General features: G+C 43.1%; 1 protein-coding gene across 5 annotated transcripts in view; it reads right to left on the minus strand.

The window, feature by feature from the left end:
• SH3RF2 (SH3 domain containing ring finger 2) overlaps nt 1–7,827 on the minus strand; it is a 116,500-nt gene extending 108,673 nt beyond the window's left edge. For all 5 annotated transcript variants that reach the window (XM_081826901.1, XM_081826904.1, XM_081826903.1 and 2 more), the window contains exons 1-2: nt 7,715–7,827; nt 6,091–6,576 (exon numbers count right to left, since the gene is read on the minus strand). In XM_081826901.1, coding sequence (XP_081683027.1) covers nt 6,091–6,468 — 378 coding nt within the window. In that variant the 5' untranslated portion in view covers nt 6,469–6,576; nt 7,715–7,827. The remainder of the gene's footprint in view (nt 1–6,090; nt 6,577–7,714) is intronic.
• Between the last annotated feature and the right edge of the window lie 8,810 nt (nt 7,828–16,637).

A 16,637-nucleotide genomic window follows, 5' to 3' on the forward strand; every position in this document is an offset into this window, starting at 1 on the left:
ATTCACACTTCATCAGCATGCTAAAAGTTCTGACAATGCTGCTGCAAAGGAAAAAATGTTTAGCTCTTTTATTTTTTTGGTAAAAATTTTATTTGAGAGAGAGAGAAAGAAAGAAAATGAGTGGGGGGGAGGGGCAGCAGGAGAGGGAGAAGCAGACTCCCCACTTGAGCAGGGAGCCCAATGCGGGGCTCGATCCCAGGACCCTGGGATCATGACCTGAGCCAAAGGCAGACGCTTAACCAACTGAGCCACCCAGGCGCCCCTCCTTAGCTCTGTTTTAAGCCTGGGTTTGTTTGGCCCCGGAGCTTTAAGGAACATCCATCCATAGTTTGTAGAATACGCCTCGTGAAAGACTGCTCTAATATGTATGCATGGTTTTTTTAAAAAATGAGAAAGAAAGGGAGAAGACAAGGAAAGCGAGGAGAGCTGTATTTGAGCTGGTCCCAGGTCAGCCCAAAGCTATGTAGTGGCGTCTGCAATGGGAGCGATGAGGAGTAAAAGGGCTGAACAAGCACTCTCCCTCCCGCTCTCGTAATCTCTCTTTATCCTATGAAGGGACGTGTGGGCAGGCAACCTTTCCTAAGAGGAAAGGAAAACAACACAAAAATAGGGTGTTGGCTAATCCCTTAGGTGACCTGCCCTGAGTGGTGGATAACCGAGGTTGCATCAGGAGAGCCTGCTGCCCCAGCCCTCTGCCTTGGCCACCCTAGGGGCGTGGAGCTGCTGTGTTTGGCCAACACTTTGGCCAGACAGCTTAAACTGATGAGAAAACTGAAAGAGGTGATAGGATGGCTCGCTAAAACAGAGAGGAGCCCATCTGTAGGAATTACCCTGGCCATTCAAATGATGGCAAAGTCCTCCTCAAAAACAGCACTGACCCAGTACATGAAGAGATGAAAGGAAATCAGACTGGGCTAGGTGAAATCAGGCAGAGACTATAAGAAGTGTACAAGAGCTCCCTTTCTGTTTTAAAAATATTTTAAACATCATCAGACAGTAAAACAGACTTTTTTTTTTTCCTCCTGGTATATATGCCTGTGAATTTTAACAGACACCTGGACCCCTATAACTGCCACCACTGTCGGGGTACAGAACAGTTCCCTGACTCAAGAAAACTCCCTCATGACCCTTTCTAGTCACATCCTCTCTCACACCATAATCTCTAGCAACCACTCAGAGCCATCATTTTCCATCACTATAGTCTTGTCTTTTTAAAACTCCCTTTCCTTTCGCTATCCCCTTTGCTTCATTTCTTAATGGAAGTCTCTGCATGGTTATGTGTGGGTGCGAAGAACTCCAAATCCCATGCCAGCAGGCTCTCTCCTCCACTGTTACTGTTTTGTTATCTTCTGTTGCTAACATTTATCAGCATCTGTGATGTGCCAGGCATTTGTACTCAGCTTTTGACATACATTATCTCATTTTAATCTTACAATAGCCTCATGATAGAGGCACATCATTATTATCTCCATTATACAAATATGGAAACCAGGGGTAAGAGAGGTTAAGTGACCTGCCTAAGGCAAATAATTGAATCCCAGCACAAACCCAGCTCCATCTGATGACATATCCTTAACATTATGGTAAGTAATAAAAGGGAAGGGACTGTAACTAGGAAGGATGTACACAGAGAGAGGTTGGGGGCAGAGCCAATTTGGCGCCATATGGTTTTTAAAAAGATTTGCAAATGTGTGTGAAGGTGGAGAACCATCTGGGTCTCCTGACTTCTCCACCTCAGCTCCTGCCTTTATGTCTTCCTCCACCTGTCACATGCGGTCCTTGCTGACCCAAGTGGCACCTGCTTGCTGTTTTCAGGAGCTTGGGATAGTTTTAGGCCCCTTGCAAATTTTGCAGAAACCACTGTCTCTGTCACAGACACAGCAGCTGAGACCCAGAAAAGGAGATGGATACTTTCTGGTTTCTACTCAGCCTCAAGTCCCTCATGTGTTTTCTGACCTGATTTCTAGCCCCCTCACGTGCTTGCAACACCAGCTGAAGAAGTTTCTAGGACACAGCCACCTGGTCTGTGTGCTGGAGGCGGCAGGTGTGTTTTCGCTGAGCTGGGGCAAGTGAGACAGAAATGTGTGTGGTTGGCATGATGTATAACAAAGAAGGGAGAAAGTCCGGCCCTGCAAGACCTGGGGCTAGACACATTTGTGTTGGGGATAGAGTCAGGAGAAAGGAAAACTAGAGAAGTTACAGAAGAATCACAGACGCGGAGTGGAAGGTTCTTGACCTACATGAGGTGTTCATTTGAGCTTGTTATTTGGGGAAGTGAAGGCTGCTAGCAAGTTTTCTTCTGGAATCAGCTCCTAGCTCCTTAAGGGTCTTGGAAGTGGGCGGCCAAGCCAGTGCAAGCTGGGAAGAATCACACATCTGAATCATAGCCATGGATCATGTGGAGAAAAAGCAAACAGGCCAGAAATCAGGGTACCCGGGACCATCTTTGGATGACACTCCATTAACAAGCGGGTAAAAGAGGGCGTGCAATTTAGAGTGAGAAGTACTGAGTCACTTCAATAACAATACCAGCTAACATTTACTGAGTAGGAGCCAGTTCCCGTGCTAAGAGCTAATTCACATGAATCATCTCATTTATTTCTCCCAGCAACCCTCTGAAGTAGGCACTACTATTATCTTCAATTCGCGGATGGGGATTTGAGGCCCTGAGGTTTAAGGGGCTCACCCAAAGTATACAACTATGGAGCAGCGGTAGTGGGGTTTGAATTCTTTTATTTTTCAAACCTCAGCTTGCAAGCTTCACTGCTTTCCTGCCTGTCTTAATTTCTAAAAATTCACACAGTGAGGAGGAAGCGAGCTCAACTATTCAGGAGGCTGTTATCTTCTTGAAGGCTTGCGAAGTTCCCTTGGCCTGACTGCAGTGAGGGAAGCAGGAAGAACGAGTGGGGTCCGCACAGCCAGTGGCTGTCCAAGACTCTGCTGATCTCGCCTGTTGGTTTGAAATAACTGCATGCTGTAGAAACCTACAGCCACTTCTCAAGTTTTCTTTTTACCCAATCGGCTTGGGAGGGTTTTAGACAAGTAGGCACAATGGACTGTTTTTTCTCTCTTGGGCTGGCACCATGAAGTGTGACAACTGGTTCCACCCGGCATACTGGCTGGCATGAGAAGCGCCAGGCCTCTTTGAGCCACCAGAAAATCCCGATGAGCTCGTTTATTAGATGAGCTAGGTGAGCAGAACAGACTTTGGGCTTCACGAACTCACAGGAAGTTAAGTGAACTCTTTCAGAGTGTCAGGTTAACATCATGGCCTCTGGAAGAGGTGTTTTACAAAATGGTACCCTGCGACAACAGGTTATTTATGCCCTCTTAGGGGAGTCTTTTATACTTAGTATTATCCTGGGCTGGACTCATCCCAGACTCAAGTTCAATAATAATACCTATTACACTCTCCTGCAAGGGCTATCAGTCCTTCTGTGTTTTGTGGAATTCCTTGTGCATGGCAGGGCACAATAAACAGTCAATAACAATGTTTACTATGATAATGATCTTCCAAATGCCTTTCATCTAAGGATCTCAAAGTGCTATGTAAACACTAATTAGTTAAGCCTCACAATGGCTCTCTGTTTTTACAATATATTTTCCGATTTTATAGAATTTTAAATTGAGACCCAGCAAACTTAAGTGGCTTGTCCGAAGTCATATAGCAGGTTTAAATTAATGATAATGATGATGCTCTGCATTTACAAGGCATGTGTTTTCTAAGGCACTAAGAGAGTGTTGCAAAGATAGTTTTCACACTATCCTGGAGGAAGGTGGGTAGCAAGTATTACTAGCTGCTGACTACATTGGGTAAAGTGAGGAGGCAGGGAGGGCAAGTAACTTGGTGAGGATCTGCCTGAGGATGCGAGGGCCTCCTCTAACTCTTAGGCCAGTGTGGCAGCCCAGGCAATACTCGGTTCTCTTAGCTGAGGGATGCATGCCTGCTTGTGCCCTTAGAGGACAGATGGCCACGTTCTTGGAAGCGGAGACAGGCTGCAGAATGGCAGCCATACTAACATCCAGGAACAGTTTCCTCACAGCCTCATGGAGGGAAGGCAAAAGGGATGAGATGAGCCACTGCAAATAAGGATGCCTCAGAAAACGAAGGGAACGGGGGTGGTTGGGGGAGGCCGCCAGCTCTGCTCTCTGGTGGAATGTCTTTACGAAGGCAGGGCCTGCCTGAAAGCGGTGGCCCTCCACAGCCCGCTTCTGTGTTGCAGCCTCCTGACAAGGACTTGTTCCAGTGTGGCTTGGATGATGGGCACGACCCCGTCACTGGCGCCTTTGTCTGGTGTTACAAGTCCTTGTGAAAGGGTTCCAGGGACATGCAGTATCTTACCGGCTGTCTCTTACATATCACCACCTCTCGGTCCCACAGCTCCCTATGCCAGGAGGCGCCTGGAATCTTCTACAGTTCGAAAACTTGGTAGCCGTGGATACATTTCGTTGCTACCTTTTCTTAACACAGCCACATCAAAAAAGATAAAAACCTGAACAAAAACATTCAAAGATGTTAGGGACTGGCCTCCTCCCAGTCTGGCAACACTTTCTTAGTAGTGAGTGAAGACACTCCACCTGGAGGCAAGTCAGACTTTGCTGGGTGGGGGAGGGGGAGGTTGCTGGGTCTTAGAAATTCAAACGAGGATTTGCTGACCTCAGATAGAGCCCTATTCTCTCCAAACAGGGCACTTGAGAGAAGTTTGCTGCCCTACCCCGACCCGGCCTTTTCCAGGCCTGTGGATTCTGATTGATGACTAGACCTTGGGCTAACAGGAAGCCTGAAAGAAGGGTGCCAAGCCCTTTTCTGGAATGTGGTCACACACACGAGCACAATGGCGATAAAAAGTCTGCAGTGAAGAAATCACACCAATGCCCGCTTCTTCCTGCTCTCATTTTCCACCGGTTCCACATTCCCCTACTGTCCTGGCAGCCTGGAGGTGCACTGAACAGAAGGAGGGGTGAGCCATTGAAAGGAACATTTTAGAAGAGTGTCCTGAATGCACATCATAAGCCTATTCTCCTTTGCGGGAAGGAATCCGCAGAAGACCCTCCCACCCACTATTACTCTTCACAACGGAGTTGGGGGACTCTGCTGGTAGCTTTAAAGCTGTTAGCTAAATTAGGTGAGACTTCACAGAATGCAGCCTTGACTTCCTAAGTATGCCAGCGACTCAGGTCACAGCTTTCTCTGTCTACTTTGACACACTGGGGTGTCAGTGCACATAATCCTGCTGGACCCCCAGGGACTGCGTCCTCCTCTCGAGATGTGCCCTGAACACAGCTTCCCACAAAAGGCTCGCAGCCAGGTCAGATAAAGTCCTCAGGATCCATTCACATGGCTGGACAGAGTGATTCGCATTATCCAAACACCAAAAGCATGACTAGGATCTCCTGTGCGCCACTCCTGGGCCCTTGTGGTCATGGCAGCCGCTGAGGAGCATTTTATGTACCTTTGATTCATTTTGTAAAGTAAGACATCTGCAGGGCTCCTGTACACGTGTTGGACTTCACAGCCCAGCCTTCCTATCAAGCAGTCCACCCACAGATAACGCTTTCCTCCCGCACAGTCTTCGGGTGCTCAAGTATCTTGACAGCTTCGAACGGATCATGAATGAGCACTGTCACACTAGCGCTTTAGGACTGGGGGTGGGAAGATGGAGTTGGGTAAAATTAAAACAAAACCTGACATTTAACTTCTCAAAGATCTCAAAAGCAAAAGGCAGCTGGATATGTTTTCTCTCTTTTTCCCCTCCTCCGTGCATTTCCCATGCACTGGTTGGGACGCAAACAGCAGAAGTGGAAGATGAAAAATAATCACGAAGGCTTTCTTTGTGCTACTATCTTCTCGACAAGAAGCAGGGGGAGCCTAGGAGACTTTCACAATTCTACGAATTCCTGGATGGATGAGATAGGCTCAGGATTCCACCAGGTTTCAGTAAAATGATCACTGCCCACAGAAACTCATCTCCGGGGAAATCAGTGGCAGCACTCTTTGAAACATAACTACAGGAAAATACTTCCAGCTGCTGGTATACACAAATCCAACCTCCAAATGGACATGATACGAACAAATAAGATCTTTCTTACCCCGTCCATGTGGATTCTGATATTAGGCACCAGCCGGAAAGGGCTGGACTGCAGACCTCTGGGGTTAGTCCTGCTTTTCCTGCTGTCCTGCGGGGTCAGCACGCCAGGCCTGCGGAAGGAGCCCCCTCTTCCTGAGCTCTGCCCCGAGCGCACACCATCTAGAAGACGCACGAGCAGCAGGTTGGCCGGCAATGCCTCGATGCTGCAAAACACCAGGGTCCTGCATTCGGGGCACCTCAGCTCCTTGTGGGCCCTGAAAATCCTCTGGAGACATGGTTTGCAGAAGGTGTGCTGGCAAGGGAGGACTTTGGCTGTGACATCAAGCTTTTCAAAGCACACGGGGCACTCCAGAAGATCAAGTAACGTCAAATCATCCATTTTATTTTAAAACTCCAATCCTGACCTGGAGGGGCAAAGTCCGCATTGTAGGGTGAGCTGAGCCAAGCAGGCAAATCCAGTCTCTTTGGGGAGCGTCAGAAGTCTTGCCTGTTTGAATGAGAAAGGAAGAGAGGAAAAAAATGTGACTGCTCTGAGAGGTATATCCCACCTACATGGAGGCAGTGTCTCATAAGGCAGTTTGCAAGTACTTTGTTCCAGCACCCAAGTTTCAAATGACTCATTCTGATTCAGTGCTAGCAGGTAGAAGCCTCAACTCTTGGCTGCTGGAGGATCTGAGGGAGCATTCAGCATGGTGACTGACGACTTACTCATTGCTTCTCTGTGTGCAAGCAAGAGCAAACAGACGAAACTGGCCCGCTGAAGTGGCATTCGCACTCCTCTCTCCCAGCTAGGGCTCAAAGGGGCTCCTTTTCCCCTCCGGACAGTCGGTTTCAGTTCTCAAATCAAGGCCTCCTCAGAATGCAATTTCTGTGAAGCTGTCTAGGCCTTCTTCCCCTAGGTTTATCTGTTATCTGCAGCACAAGCAGACAGGTTCACATAGACATGTTTATCTGAACCTCATGCAGATGGAGAATTATTTCCTTCACTGTGCATCCTCCTCCATTATTTTGTTCTAGCAATGTACAAGAAAAATTTCTATGAGAAACCCATTTTTAAAAATTGTTTGCCTTAACTACAGGCCAGGATGCCTGGAAGCTTTTTTTCCCCTCCTTCTCTCCCTCCCTCTCTTCTCCCCTTTCTACCTTCCTCCCCTCCCTTCCTTTTCTTCCCTGATTATTCTAGCCTCAGAGACAATATTCCTCCCACAAGATGAAGTCACACAGCCTGTTTAGTTACTCTGACAAGTGTTCTCGGTTTCACCTGAAACAGATAGGAATTCTAGATTGTGGTCACAACCTGCAAAAATCAAGATGGAGCAGTGCATACAGGTGTTGTGTGTGTGTGCCTGTGTATGTCTGAAAACATCCTTATTCCAGAAACAATTTCCTTGTAGACGTCTGAAAAGAAGTCTCCACTTGAGAGAAGTCTCCCGGGAAGAGGTCACCCGTCCCTCACAAGTGCCAAAACTATGCAGAGCAGCCCGGGAGGTTTGGCCGGAGGGCGGATGGCCCCCCCCAGTAAGCCAAGTGGACCTGACACACCAGGATGAGAGGTGGCGCCTTGCCTTCCTGAGACTACTCTCCAAAGATGTTAGCTCTGTGGAGATGTGTGGGGGGACACTAACCTTGAGCTTGTAACCCCAGCTGAGTTCAGCTCAGCACGATCCTCTGCTTGGCCAGGAGCCCTGCTACTCGCTTCCTTTTCCCCAAGAGCCGCCGCTGCGCTTTGAAAACTTTAACAACTCTGAGTCTTACTCATTTCAAGGATCGCCTTACTCAGCCCTGTTAACGCTTTCACTGCCTGGCCAGTCTGCAGCGCTTTTCTCTCAGTTCATTCTCTGCTACTGATCTTTCCTCCATGTAACTGAGTCGATTTCTGGGAAAAGATTATAAGGGACAAAATACAAGCCAGCCCCTAAAGGCTAAATATTTATAGTTTATATTTTCACTTTTCTCATTTTGTCTCCTTTCCCAGAAGTTGAAAGATGCTCGGTTATACACATGCCAAGGTGACTGTGTTTATTTTGAACCTTTATAAGGACTTGCTGAAAAGTTCAAACATACTAACGGTAGCTATAACAAAGATAAGCCAGGCACCTAAAGAGTACTGCTTCTTAAAAAACATAGTCAATCCTTGAATTTGTAGATTTGAGACAGACTTTAGTGATCTTTTTGCTCAATCTCTTTAAATAAAAAAAAAAAGTCATATCATGGTAGTACAAACACATCTTTGAAAACTCAAAGCACAGAAGGGGTTTGAAAAAGGAATGGTTCCACCCTCTCTCCCTGTCCAGGGCCTACTGGAATCTTTTCATAGCCCCAAATAATACTTACACTTTCATGTCTTGATTTATCAATAAACATTTCATGTAAAGTTACATAGGTATTCAATAAAGTAAATAATCACAATAATATTACTTAACCCCAGAGTAGCCCTTATCTGCGCTAAGCACTGTTCTACTTTACCTGTATTAACTCATTTGATCCTTTTAGCAAGCCCGTAATACACTACACTCTTCTTTACCCTCATTTGCAAAGGAGGAAATTGAGACACAGGGAAGTCAAATAACTCACTCCAGGAGCCACAGCTAACAAGAGACAGGTGTTCCATGCTCTGTACTACCGTGTCCTAAGGTGATACAGCTTTAAGGGGAGGAGCGATGGTTGAAGGGAGGTAAACCTCATCAGAGATGGCAGGAAGTCAAAAGATAATGACCCAAGCTGACCAATCAACTTCTTTTGTAGATGAGGCAGCTGTGCCCAGAAAGATCAAGCGCTTCCTTGAAGTTGCCCAGTAAGTTAGGGGCAGAACTGGGACTAGAAACTGGTGTTCTTTTTTTTACTGTATCTCCTCTCTCAACTTAAGGATGACAATTCTTTATGATGCAGAAAGTACTTAGCTACAACTCCACGGGAAAATCTTAAGAGGGGACCAAGAGGCCCGAGAACAGATGGTGGTAGATTATATGTTTTAGAAAGTTCTTCCATGTTATTTCTGAAAAAGCAAAGATGCATGGAGCTCACAACAGGGGAGAGCTTTAGGATGGGGCAGATGAAGTCATCTGTCCTCTGAGCAGAGACCTGATTTGAGTACATGTCAATTTCAGAAACCATTTTTAACTCTTTTTTAGCTCTCTTTTATGAAGGGTTTTTGGGGCTTCAACAACATCAAATCCACTCTGTTGCCTGTCTCCTTCGATTAATTTCTACTTTTATAAATTCTATGCTCATCAGGAAGCCTCCAGTAGTCTGAGGCCCTTTGTGGTCCCTTACTCTTTTTCCCACTTGGTAAAGCTGAGCCCTCTCCTCTGTGAGCTGCCCTCCAGTCCCCTCACCCTCTAGAAAGGTCTCCTCCACTGCCAGAACTCTTGCTGCAGGGGTGGGCAACACTCTCTCTCCTCCCCTCTCTTGTTCTTAAACACACTCAATCTCCCTTAGATGCCCAAATCTGCACCACATGCACACGCACACACATACTTGCAAAAAGACACACACATAACCGTTGAGAGTAACATTTATGAAGCACTTACTGTATGCCACGGACCCGTGCTAAGACTTGAAACAGATTATCTTATTAAATCCTCCCAACCACCCAATAAGGTAGGTGTCATAACTTTCCTAGGATTACAAAGCTTCTGCTCTGAACCCAGGCTGGCCCAGTCCCAGGGCCTGTGTTCCTTTCCATTATTGCTTCCCACATTATAAAGTCATGTACATGCCATGAATATACCCATATATCTTTATTGTATAAACCCATACACATTTATACATATGTCCATATCCACACACCAGTTGATCTCAGAGCCAACCTAAAACAAAACGATATAAACTGCCCAGTCTCATGCACCTCCATGCCATTGCTTGGCCAGTGGTCTCAAATAGCTTCAAACCTTCCCATCCCCAACAAAACTCAAAAACCCAGTTCCATTCCAGGAAGGCAGCATAGATCCAGTAGGCTGCTCTGCACTCCATATCTGGCAGTTGAACATTCAGCAGAACAGAAATGTGACAGTAGAATCTTAGGCAGAAAGTGAAAGACAGAGAAAGTTTACACTGAGCCGGGGTGGTCTTTTAGTACCTCTTAATTCACACCCTGTAGGTGGTCCCCAACACCAACATATGGGGTTAGTCTTAGTAGAAACTTTTGAAGCTTTTGAAAAACCCCGGGGGAGGGGGGAGTTTTAAATGGGGATTTCATCCTGGCTTACCCAAATGCTACCTTGGCGTCAAATCAGATGAACAAGTAGTCCTCAAAATAAACAAAAAGGTGAACTATGCATGCCTCGCCAGAGTCCAGGCTCAGGGCACCACCTCCACTGCTCCCATCCCATCAACCCTCCTGTTTATATCTGTACTGGGACATAATGATTGCAGACTGTACTTTTTCAATACCTGTGTGATGTTTATGAGTTTCTGCTTCTTGTATTTACAAGTACATCTCCATTTATGTACAACAAAACAAAACAAAAACAAAACCCTAAATCTGATCATATTGTTCCCCTTTTCACAACTCTTCAGTAGGTTCCTATTGACCTTAGATAAAATCCAAATCCCTTTTCTGACTTACCAGGCCTAACATAATCTGGCTCCTGCCTACCTCTCCTGCCTCAGCTTACTGCACATCTCCCCTTCACCCACCCACACCAGTCCCACTGGCTTTCTCTCTTGACTCAGGACAGTTTGTTTTTCCACCAGAAGGTATTTGTTCATGCTCTTCTTTCTGTCTGCAACATTTTCTAGTTACACTCTTCCTCCTCTCTTCCTAGTTACTCTCCCCCACCCTTTGCTTTTTTTACGCCCCCCTTGCAAGTTTTAGTTTAAATGTCACTTCCTCAGGGAAGCCTTCCTTGACTCTCATGATTAAAAAGTTTATCATCCTACACTTGTCCTTCATAGCAGTTATCACAACCATAATTCAGTAATTATGTTATAATGATTTAATGCGTGATTCCCCAAACAGACAAGCTCCAAGAAAAGCAAGGCACTTATGTGTCTTGTCACTGCTCTTTCCCTTAAACCTAAAACAGTGACTGGCATGTGACTGATGCTTAGTAAATGTTTTTGAATGGTTTACTAATGAATGAATGATGTTCTTAAAAAACCGTGTCTGGGCATATGTACACCAAACTGGTTTTTGTTTTTGTGTTTTGAGTAGGCCCTATGCCTAACGTGGGATGTGAACTCACAACCCTGAGATCAAGAGTCCCATGCTCTGTGGACTGAGCCAGCCAGGTGCCTCCCCCACCCCCAAACTGTTGATAATGTTTTTACCTTGGACACCTCTTGGGTGCCACTTCGAACATCCATAGCCTCATCTCCTAGGCTAAATTTCTTAGAAAGAAATTTTGCCAGATTCAGGTGTATGCTATGTGGTGGTATCCTTCCTCAGGACCCTGCCATGTATCTCTTGCCTCCAGCAATATGGGATAACCGTGGGAGCTTGCTCCACACTCACATGTGCATGATCCAGAAGTGTAGATTCTTTACTAATGGGAAATCTGTAAAACACTTCCTCATTTCATCTTTTGGAGTAGGCAGTCCTGAGATTTCATAAGGTTCTTCATAAGGTTCTGTGGGATGAGTACCATTCAACTATTGAGTGCCTAATGCAGTAATGTACCCTTGTGTTGTCTCTTCCTCATTCTCTGTATCATTCCTCTATCCCTAACCCTTGCTCTCACATAAATTACCTTCAAGCAAGCAAGCAAGCAAGCAAGCAAGCAAGCAAGCCTTTGTTTCAGGCTAAGATAGTTTCTTTCAAGTTTAAAATTGGGTCACAAAACAAGTGTGCAATTTTTTGTCAATCAAATTTACTTATTCTTTGGAATTATAATTTTAGAATTGTGCTATTTTTATTTGACTGGCTCTTAACCCTTTGGTGGTCTCAGGATCTTTGCCCTAAAGCTAATCATTTGTAAAGCAATCCATAAATCCACCAAAGGGGTTCAAGTAATTGGAAATCTAAAGCATTGTAACTGAAGGGGTCATGAAGACTTTCTTGATGTAGGACTCTTGTTGGCAGAGGCCATCCTAGATGTAGGACTCTTGTTGGCAGAGGCCAAGTTTTGTATTTCTTTGCTCTCTTTCCTCAGTACCTAGTATAAATTTGGAAATGTTTTAAATACATAATTGAAACTTCACTTTAATGTTTCTCTAATACTAAATTTGCCTCTCTGATTTGGTTTTCTAATGATACTGGGAAACTTTTGGAACTATTCAAGAAGAGGAATGATTGGAGGAAAGTGGGAAACTTTCCAATAGTGGAAAAATGAAGGAAAGTGGAATGGCAGGGGTTGAATGGCTATCAGACATTCTTTCCTTCTTTGAAAGATGCAGATCCGGAATGAAGTTGACTATGAAATTTCCTCTCCAATCAGGAAGATGTTTGCAGGTGATGAGTGTACTTTAGGATATTGGTATACAATCACTAGGCCCACAGTAAAGTGACCCAAACCCCCTGCAAGGATAACTCCATCCCACGTTTTCTAGAAATGTCTTATGGTCCTCAAGTTTAATGAGAAACCAGCACTCAAGTGCATGGTTTTAAAGTCCAATAGACCTGGTTTGAATCTCAGCTCTGCCAGTCACTGGATGGAAAACTTGGGCAAATTACTACATTCCTCTGTTCCTTGAATTCCTTATGTATAAAATGAAGTTACTAATAGGACCTATTTTGTTGATTTGTTCCAAGGAGTCAATGAAATGATGCATACAATAAGTGCTTAATAGATGGAGGATTCTTCTTATGTTTCTTCTTTTTTGCAAGCAGATCCCATAAGAGAACCAAGAGCCATCTTCTCTAATCCAGACTAAACCCAAAGAACATACCAGACCATGTAGTTGGTCAGTTCTTTATGGACCAAGATGCTCTAACGCAACATATCCCTAACTTCAGTCATTTGCATCCAATCTTTATGCTGTTTGCCATAGACATGTACTGGGGCTTTCTCCTTGATGTAATCAGAGGAGTGAAGGAAAAAGTGGTAACTTTCTTACTGTGTGAGTCTATGATAACCATTTTGTGTTGGGGGCATCCCAGGCTTTGGGAAACTCTGTTCTAGTTTATCATAAAGGAGTTATAATGACTGTGAAGAACCTAAAGAAGGGCAGAACCCTACCATTTCCTGTGCCATAAATGGTGGTTCATCACCTGTGCATCTGTGTGAGGGACTCTTACTTGGATTTCCTCCTCTTCATTTTCAACAGAAGACAATAATCTACTAAACATAGTTTTATTCTTTCCTCTACAAGATTAGAAAGGAATTCTAAAGGCAGCTGTGTGAGCAGAGAAAGTAGGAAAGTAAGAATGCATCTTACTATTCTATTAATATTTAAAAAGTAATTCAGCTTAAAAAATAATTCAGCTGGTCAAATCCAAGTAAAGTCTGTAGTAACTTAATTGTATTGTGCTAATATCAATTTCCTAGTGTTTATACTGTAATATATATAAGATGTTGGGGGGGAGGGGGGAACCTGGTTACAGGATGTAAGGGATTTCTCTACCATTTTTGCAACTTCTTGTGTTTATAATTATTTCAAAATAAAAAGTTAAAAAAAATAAAAAAAGAAAAGGAAACCAGTAAAAACTATATATTCAAAACCTTGCAAATATGTCCCTACCCTTTGACCCTGCAATACTACTAGAAACTTACACTAATGTCACAGATACATACCCAACCATGTTCCTCATATAATTACTTATAATAGTAAAATGTTAAAAACATTCTTAATGTTCAACAACAACAGAGTAGGTAAATAAACAGTGAGATATATATGTATGTATGTATATATATACACACATACACACACACAAATACTATACAACTATCAAAAATGATAGTGGAGATGTATGTTTAATGACATGAAGGACATTCATAATTAACTGAATACAGAAACTTACAAGCTGTATGAGCCCAAGTTATTTAATAATAATACAAAGATATATAATATTGAGACTAGAAGGATGTATGCCAAAATGTCAGCAACAGTTATTTCTGGCCTCTGGACTTATTAGTTGATTTTATTTAAATTTATTTGATTTTGCTCATGTATTTTTCTAATTTTTCTACAATGAACATGTTACTGGTGTAAAATTTTCAAAGATATTTCAAAAATAATGAAGATAGCGTAAAAATCACTATAGATTTACTAAAACATTTACAATAGAGGCAGTTAAGTCCTATAACACTAATACCCTATGCACTGCCATTGATAAGACAGCCATTAAAAAGAAAAATAATTACAAAGCTCCAAAACTGCTGTACGTAAATGTTAATCCACACCAGATACTGTGCTTACAAAGGAAAAGGGCTGTGATCACTTCACTCCTAACCGGTCTTCCTTCTCTTCCTTTACTGTTTCCTATCTGATGAAATCAGTAAATGTTTTGATTCAAAACCATGAGCAGGATGCAACCTTAATTCTTATTAAACTCAGGGCAAGTCTGTGCAAAAGCTGACAGTTTGCCTAGGGTATTGGGTAACCACAATCTCATACTTTTGATCACAGGTGGGAAAGTTGCAAAACTCAGTAATTCCCTAAATACCCTGATTAGTCCTTGATGTTTCTTAATGGGTAGGTCTTCTAGGATATGAAATACGCAAGAAGCAAATGTCCTTTTTTTTTTTTTTTTTAAGAATTAGAATTATTTTTCTATAACTTACTATAAACATTTGTCAAATCAATTAGACATTTCTTGGGCCCTGTAATGGTGCTAATTATCATTAATTATACAGTATTATGTTATTTACTCATTTGGCCTTATAAATTGTATCTCTCTCCCACGTAATCTCTGTTCCATGGTGCAGGAACCATCCCTGTATTGTTCATTTGTGCCTGACACCAGTAAGTGCTTAATAAATGTTTGCTGAGTGATGAGGATGACTCACTTGTGTTTGGATTCTTACTGCATTCCTAGGGGAGAAAGCTTGGGAATGCTTTGGAAACTCACCTCTATCACTAACAGTTCTGTGACTCTGGATACTCAACAGCTTAAGCCTATCCATAAAAGTGCTATCAGTAATATGTACTTCTCAGGCTTGCCACAAGCAATAAACTTCCTAATAAGTGTTGGTAGCACTTAGAACAGTGTCTGCTGCATACAAGTTACTTGAAGATACCAGTCGACAGTATTTGAATTCCTCTTCTTGTCCTAGCTGTGATTTACCTCTTTCTGCAATTGTTTCTAACTTACTCTACTGGTTAAGAGCAGACATTCTGGAGTCAGAAGGTCTGTGCCATCTTATTAAATAAGAATGTGACTTTGAGCTAGTTGATTAAACACTGTATACTTGGTTTTCTCATCTGGAAAACGGGGATGGTAATAACAGCACTTGCTGCATAGGATTATTGTGAGCACAGAGTGAGAAAATGCTCATAAAATGCTTCAAAGAGTGTGACAGAGTGTAAGTGCTCAGTAAAGGTCAGCTATTATTCTCTTACCAGGCGTCTTATTATCTATCATGTTGCATGTAAAGTATAGTTTAAGACTGAGCCCAACTCCTGGTTTATTTCCCTGGGGAAGGAATTATTCATTCCGACTTGGCCATGACATGACTGTCAACTCACAGAGCAGCTGCCCAGAGGCTTATCTGGTCTTGGGCACTGCAGCACCCTGCAGAACTTTAAGAGGGCGTGGGGTTGGCTATTATGTTGGAATAAATAATAACAATTAACATTATTTTGTGCCAGATTCTGTGCAAGGAACTATAACCCTATTATTACTCCCATCTTAATAGATGAGGAAACAGAGGTGTAGAGAGTGGTTATGCTTTGCCCCAGCCAGTGTTTGGGGGAAATCAGGCCTTATGCCCAGGGAGTCTGCATTGTTAACCATCAAGTCATCCCATTTGCTGCATTTATCATAAAAAAGAGGCTAATTTAATCAATACTTTATTGCACTTTTGATTGCAAATTTTTATCTTTACTTCCACTCAGGAGAGCCCAAACCTTGGAAACATAAGCAGCCTTCACACAGTAACATCAGGTTAATCTATTAGAAACAGAAAGGAAAATAAGCCTGAAACACAAAAGGAGGGAACACTTCCTTTTTAGATAAAATAATGAGAAATGCCAAAAAACTAAAAACTAGCCAACACTTTTGGATAAAAAATCCTTTGGTTTTTAATAACGAATGAAGAATGTCATAAATATAACCAGACTTGTTATCTTGTTTTGTTTTTCATGCCCAATTTATGACTGAATTAACTTTTCAGTGAGAATTCTAAATATATTTATCCTGCTAGGTCTGGTTCTCCATTTGCAATATTATCTTTATAGCCATTACCTAGGGGTAGAATATGAGTATGGTGGACAGTTCATTTCTTGATGCCAATCTCCAAATTCAACCACTCCTTGTCCCTTGCTTGGGACTAAAAAAAGGCTTAGATTCTAAACCAACTTCACCATTTTAGTGAAATTTTATTTTATTTATTTATTTAAAGATTTTATTTTTTTATTTATTCATCATTTGAGAGAGCAAGAATGAGAGAGAGAGAGAGAGCACATGAGAGGGGGGAGGGTCAGAGGGAGAAGCAGACTCCCCGCTGA

The sequence above is a fragment of the Leptonychotes weddellii genome, chromosome 7 (genome assembly GCF_054177405.1).
Source record: "Leptonychotes weddellii isolate Sample4059 chromosome 7, ASM5417740v2, whole genome shotgun sequence".
Lineage (NCBI taxonomy): Eukaryota > Metazoa > Chordata > Mammalia > Carnivora > Phocidae > Leptonychotes > Leptonychotes weddellii.